The 6,641-nt window shown below is 33.5% G+C and overlaps 1 protein-coding gene and 1 long non-coding RNA gene across 2 annotated transcripts; both read left to right on the top strand.

Moving 5' to 3' along the window:
* Positions 1 to 271: 271 nt before the first annotated feature.
* Positions 272 to 3,585, top strand: LOC147393149 (uncharacterized). The gene is made up of 3 exons (XR_015181944.1): positions 272 to 410; positions 522 to 578; positions 3,156 to 3,585. It is a non-coding gene; the product is annotated as an uncharacterized LOC147393149 (long non-coding RNA).
* Positions 3,586 to 3,741: 156 nt separating this feature from the next.
* LOC147393148 (uncharacterized) lies at positions 3,742 to 4,762 on the top strand. The gene is made up of 4 exons (XM_086456800.1): positions 3,742 to 3,905; positions 4,005 to 4,097; positions 4,192 to 4,482; positions 4,590 to 4,762. The coding sequence occupies exons 1-4, from the start codon at positions 3,855 to 3,857 to the stop codon at positions 4,644 to 4,646; spliced, it is 492 nt and encodes a 163-aa protein (XP_086312926.1). The 5' UTR covers positions 3,742 to 3,854; the 3' UTR covers positions 4,647 to 4,762.
* Positions 4,763 to 6,641: the final 1,879 nt, after the last annotated feature.

Genomic DNA, 6,641 nt, shown 5'->3' with positions numbered 1-6,641 from the left:
ATTCTAACATAATTTTCCTTGATTACATTTTAGAACCCAAGGCACTAAAACAACACTCTCACAATGATAATAACATAAATAGAAAAATATGGTGATAAATAATAATATTGCAGTGATAAATTTAACAAATCTGACATGTAAAAGACACTACAAAATCGCGGGGTTTTAGCGACAACGTTTTAGCGACGGTCAAAATTCCCGTCGCTAAAACTCGTTTTTTTTTTTAAGAAAATCAATTCTCCGCAGAAAATTTCCCAAAATCCTTCGCGCGTCGATTTGAACGTAGCTCTCTGCTCTCTCTACATCGCACGAAAATTTGCTTTGAAAGTCTGTCTTTGCTCTCTCTACATCTTCTTCTTTGCTCTCTATGTAGGGTTTTCGAATCTAATGGCGAAAATTTGGTAGAAGAGGTATCGTCTCTCTCTCTCTCTCTCTCTCTCTCTCTCTCTCTATATATATGTATGTATGGCGAAAATCATCTCACTCTCTCTACTCCATGTATCTTCTCCTCTCCTCTCCAGCTAGGGTTCTAAGGTTTTCGGTATTAATGGCGGAAATCGATCTACTCTTTCTAATAGGTATCGTCTTCTTCATCTCTCTCTCTCTCTCTGTATCTTCTCATTCGATTATAGCGATTTAAGCAGATTGATTTGAGATCAGATGGAAATTTTCACTTTGGTTTGATTGGAGATCAAACTGATCTCAATTGTTCCAGTTTATAGATTGATTTAAATATCAAAATGCTCAAATCAATTTTAGATTTGCTTTTCTTTTAAAGATTAAAACCTCCAAATCATGTTTCAGATTTTGATTAAAGATCAAAGAGCTCAGTTTGGTTTTCTTTGATTGAATTCTTATATTTTCTGTATATTTTCTCCAAATATTTGGGATGAGGAATATATGATGCTAATTTTCTACACTATAACAGAGTGGATACTCTATTCTTTTTGATAGTTCAACCATTTAAACATGTAGAACAAGTTTCATAGTTTATTCGTTCAACCATCTCGACTTTTTCGAATGTATTCTGCACTTGCCTTGTCCTTCATATTTATTTCCTTGATGTTTGAGTGTATATCTTAGATCAGCCCTTTCAATTTGAGTAGTTTTGGAAAAAATTTCTAATCTAAAGAGCATCAAATTATGTCATAGCATTGTGTTTATTATGAGGGCTTTTGAGTAGAGAGGGCTTAGTTCCCCATGGCTTAGAGTGCACTTATTCCTGATGCAGGGGGTAGTATAGGGGCTTTGTAGTGTGCTTACTGTCCGGGGTTCTTACTTTAGGACTTTAGGTGTTCTTATGAAAAGTGAAAGTAACTAAACATTCATGATTATGTATCTACGTTTACGCAAAAATTGAAGAACAAAAACAACTACTTATCTCAATTCAAAATGATGCAGAGGCTTCAGCACATAATGTAGTTTAGTTCATAACTTTCCCATTTACTTTGGTTGAAATATTTTCTTACTGCTAATATACACCTTATTCAATCAAATTACACAAAGGTAGATAAATCTTTCTACATTATTTTTTCTATCCCCACATCTCTCACGTGTTTCTCTATTTAGAGAGCCCAACAAACACCTTTTTTCACTGTACTTAATAGCTTTGGATGTCATTCCACTCGCCTACTGCCATTTCTAGTTTCATTCCATTCTTCACCAGCACATAATGTACCTTAGTGTTTTATTACAACACTTACAATTGTTAGCATCTACAAATGAAGTTAATTTCCCAACACTGTTTTTCTCTTGTTTATAAGTCAATGTGCTTATACTCAATTCTAAAGATTTTATAATGGTTCAATGATGAAAATTTCAATTATTTTATAGAGACCCTCTACTCATCAGAGTCTATGTGTTCTTATCATTGATATGATAAGCTTGGTGTGCCTAGGCCAAGTTATCTATAAAGAAAGGTGCAGAAAGACTGTCCATCACAGCAAACTGCTTACATGAGATGGTTCACCTATGTAATCAGTTCTCTTGAAAGGCAAACTGCAGGCCTGTGTCCAGCAAACATTTTTTTTCCTGAAGATCCTTTTGTAGTGAATGACATTTTCTTGACAATCATAAACATTCTTATTTAGAAGAAAATTTTAAAAAGGAATATAGCAATCCATTATTATTTCAAAAGATAGACAACAAATCAAAGGGAATTATTTTTATTTTTATTTTTTTTGCTAAATAAAAGCTATCCAATCAAACTCACATAGATAAATTTAACTAAACTGAAAATCAAAACCAAAGAAACCAGATAACATAGGTAAAATGCCTTCCAATATAGACTACTAGCATCATCAATGTATTCTAAACATATATAACATGAACATTTTATGGGCTAGTGGTTGAAGGGGGAGGGGAGAGGAAAGGGATTGAAGGAATTGTGGTTGGGATGGTTGGAATTGTGGGGAATGTCATTGGTATGGTGGGCAAAGGATTTGCAGGCTGTGGAGGCAATGTGACCTTTGGAATTGTGGGCATTGTAGGCAATGTAGGGAGTGGAGGTAATGCAGAGTTGGGCAAAGAAGGCAATTGGGTGCTTGGCAATGGTGGCAAGGTTAGCTTGGGCAATGTTGGAATAGTAGGCAATTGGGTGCTTGGCAATGGTGGCAAGGTTAGCTTTTGACAGACTCAACAGTGTACCATTTTCAACTTTGCGATACCATTAACATCTATAGTCAAATTTTCTGAACCAAATAACTCCATTACTTCCATCCTAGCTTTCTCTTGCCAATCTGTGTTGAGGGCTAGAAGAAGAACAGTCCATGTGAATAAAGTAGAAGTTGTTTCATGCCCAGCAAAGTAAAATGTCTTGCATTCATCAATCATGTCATCTATTGAAATTCTCTTGCTTTCATCGCCGTCCTGATTTGCCTTTACAAGTAATCCAAGATAATCGCAACCATAGTCATCTAATTCTCCCATCTTTATCTTCTCCTCCCTTTTGCTGGAAATGAATATGTAAATGAGATTTTAAAACATGCAAATATGCAGGAAATTAATGCTAGTCCTTGTATGAGGTGTTAGTGAATCTAAATTGTTTTAGTAGTAAATAAAGCATAACTTCTTGTATATGCTTTTCCACAATTAGTACATAAAACATAATTATCTGAATAAATAATTCATTTTTCTGTTGCACTTTACATTTGCAGATGGAACCTGGACAAAGTTCATTTGGTGAGAGGACAAAGTCGAAAAGAAAAAGAGGCTGCACTCGATGCCTCTCATTACAGAATCTAAAGTCAGGAGAAAGGTTTGAAATAATGCGAGATAGCCATGGACAACCTGTGGGGAAGCATGTGGCTAAGCTCCAAAGATACTTGGGTATATTGGCCCGGGATGGCCATATGTTTCCCCTTGACATCCTTGATTGGCATGCAATGCCAGAATCAATGAAGGAAAATGCATGGCAGACAACATTGGTATAAATTAATTATAATATAATATTAGATAATTTATGAGTTTAGCATTGAACAATTTTGATTCCATAATTTTCAATTTTCAATTGATTTTTGATACAGGTCAAATTTGACATCCCGCCCACACTTAAACAAGTTGTGTTACAATCTATCGGCAAGAAGTGGAGGGATCATAAATGTAAGTTGAAAATTAAATTCTATGTGCCAATCGTCCATCCTATATTTTGGAGGCTCAATGGTATTCTCTCGTAACCTTTTGGAATTCGGAGGAGGGGCAGGTACATTTTATATTTGAAATTTATACATATTGAGTTTTAAAAAGTTGCAAACAAATTATAAGGTACTCTATATCTCATATATTTAACTTCTCACAAATTATTTAATGTACAATCTCGAAGTTATAGAAATAAGGCAAATCGTGCTCAACAGACAATGACCCATACGATTGGGACGAAGAGTATAGCTTGTATTAGATATGATGAGGTATATATATATTTTTATTATGTTGTCTATCAATTCCGTGCCCAATTATGTATATTATAAACTAATCTTGTTATCATTGTCTTAATGTGATGCACATAGAAATTAAAGAGTTCAACGAATACTGAGCCAAGTCGAGCAATCTTATTTCTCATGACACACAAGCCCAATGATTTGGCCATGACGGAGAAGATTGTAAGTTTAATTTTAGATAATTTTCATCAAGCATTAATCAATTATGTTAATATCTGAATTTGAAGATACTAAGAATTTTTAAAATATTTTGCAGGACAAGATAAAAGAACTTTTGAGTTTATTACCAGAAGACTCTCAAGATATTACAGGTCGAAATGATGTATTATCTCAAGTCTTGGGTCCTGATAGACATGGTCGTGTTCGTGGTGTCGGCCTGGGACCGACTCCTAGCAAATTATTTGCATCATATTCTGAAAATTCCTCTAGCGATTCTGCTGAGGTACATAGGTTGAAGAAGAAATTAGAGTCTCTAGAGCAACAACAAATTGTGAGAGATGCTGAGGTGGAGAGACTCAACGAATTGATCATTACTCTAATGAGAAAGGTAAATTCTCACCGATAATAGAATATGTTGTGTTTTAAAATATTTTATTAATAAATAAATAAATATTTATTTATATGACTAATTTGATTAATGTATATGAATTGTAGGTTGATGAGCAGCACAATCAACCCGACAATGATCAATGTCCACAACAACAACCATGATAGATAGTTTTTGTTTTTTGAGTGATAAACATGGATTTATAAGCATCAAACATGGATTTATAAGCATTGGCTCTTAATTCAATCGACTTATCATTTTGTTGTACTTGTCTCTTAACTAATTTGATTTACTAAGTAATTGAGTTTAATTGACAGGTTGTATAAAAATAGGTATTTAATTACAAATAATTTTAAAATAAAAGAAATAAAAAAAAATAAACAAATAAATCTTATTAGCGGTGGCCATTACCACCACTATAAATCATTCAAAATTGTATTTATAGTTATGGTAAAAAACTAATTTGCGACGGTTTTTAACCATCACCATAGATCTTACTCATATCTATAGCGACAGTAATACACTATTAGCGGCGGTTTCTGACCGTCACTATAGGACTCACTTATATCTATAGAGACGGTAATACAATATATTAGCGGCGGTTTTTGACCGTCACTATAAGATCGACTCATAACTATAGCGACGGTTATACAATCTATTAGCAGCGGTTTTTGACCGCCACTATAGGGCTCATATGACCTTTAGCGACACCACGTATAGTGGCGTTACACGTGGCCGTCACTATTACTAATAGCGGCGGTTTTTTGGTATTTGCGGCGGTTTTTGACCCCCACTGAAAACCTAAAATTTTGTAGTGAGAGTAAATAACTACAAAATAATTGAAACGTAAATTAGAACACAAAGAAAATCTACAACTAAACAAAGATGGTGAAACCTCGTACTAATATCAAATCCTACTTTCTAGCAAACTCAAATAAAATTGAAAATAGGAAATCATAACATCTAATCGATAATAGGACTAGTAAAAATAATTTTACTTCTCACTCGGAAGTGGACTCTGATCATTAATGTGACCTACAAATTGGTATTCCTTTGTAGTTTCCTCAACTGCTTATCAATGGGAAAGTGATCTATAATTAAAATTAATAGGGCAAGTAACGGAGGAGTTACCCTATAGGAAAATACTATATCAAACTAATAATTTCCTATTATGGGGGAAAATATTCTAGTACATTTGAAAATATATGAAAGTTTTCCAATTAAAAGAGAAATAAGGCAAGTAGAAATATATTGAAAAATAGTCAAAACAAATATAAACAGTTTCAAATAAAATTCCAACATGAATAGATAAGTAAAATATGTAAGTTTAGATACAAGCATTGGTAGTGTGTCTGCTAATAACAACGAGAACCATGATTGATAGCTTTTAGTTAAGATTTTAATATGTTCCAAACTTCATCGATGTGAAATCCTATCATTAGTTTTTTATTTTGTGGTCGATCGTTGCACTTACTACACTAGGATGACCATTTATCTAGTTCAGGTTGGCTATTATCTATAACCATAAGGTACAGATCCTTTCACAAAGTGTCAATACATTCGACTACTCTAAACTGTTAATAATCATTGACTAGTCATTTTCATCTAAGCCTACTAAGCAAACATATGGTTCTCTAAGACTTATCTATATTTTCTACAGGCAACTGTTACATTACATAGTTCACTAATAAAGATAGAAAGGAACATCCTGAATCTCATTTGTAATATTACTTCTCTATGCATCTCATACAACATAGAAGTGTGCCATCGGAACTGTTCATCCTAAGATAGTATGTCACTCCAGACATAATATGACAAATTATCCCTTTAAGGCATTCACAAACTCTATAACGGATTCCAAAATAACTACATATTGATATCTTTTATTTTAAAAACAAAATAAAATGAAATATGCAAGTATATAGAAGGGATATCCGATATCTTACCATACAATGGCCCAACCTATAAAAATAAAATATTACACATCGTCTTGCGAGAACAGAATTATAAATAAACATGCAACCATTGTCTCATGATAACAGAAAGTAAATTAACACCTAGATATCCACTCGCCATCACACGCAAGCAATAAGAGTCCACAGTCTCATTTAAATAAAATCAAGGACATCGCATCTATATGCGATCTTTTCGAATTTCAA

Source organism: Akebia trifoliata, chromosome 10 (assembly GCF_017979445.1).
Source record: "Akebia trifoliata isolate Shusen 1 chromosome 10, ASM1797944v1, whole genome shotgun sequence".
NCBI classification, from domain to species: Eukaryota; Viridiplantae; Streptophyta; class Magnoliopsida; order Ranunculales; family Lardizabalaceae; genus Akebia; species Akebia trifoliata.
The sequence above is the reverse complement of the archived record's forward strand: the minus strand, read 5'-3'. Positions and strand labels throughout refer to the sequence as shown.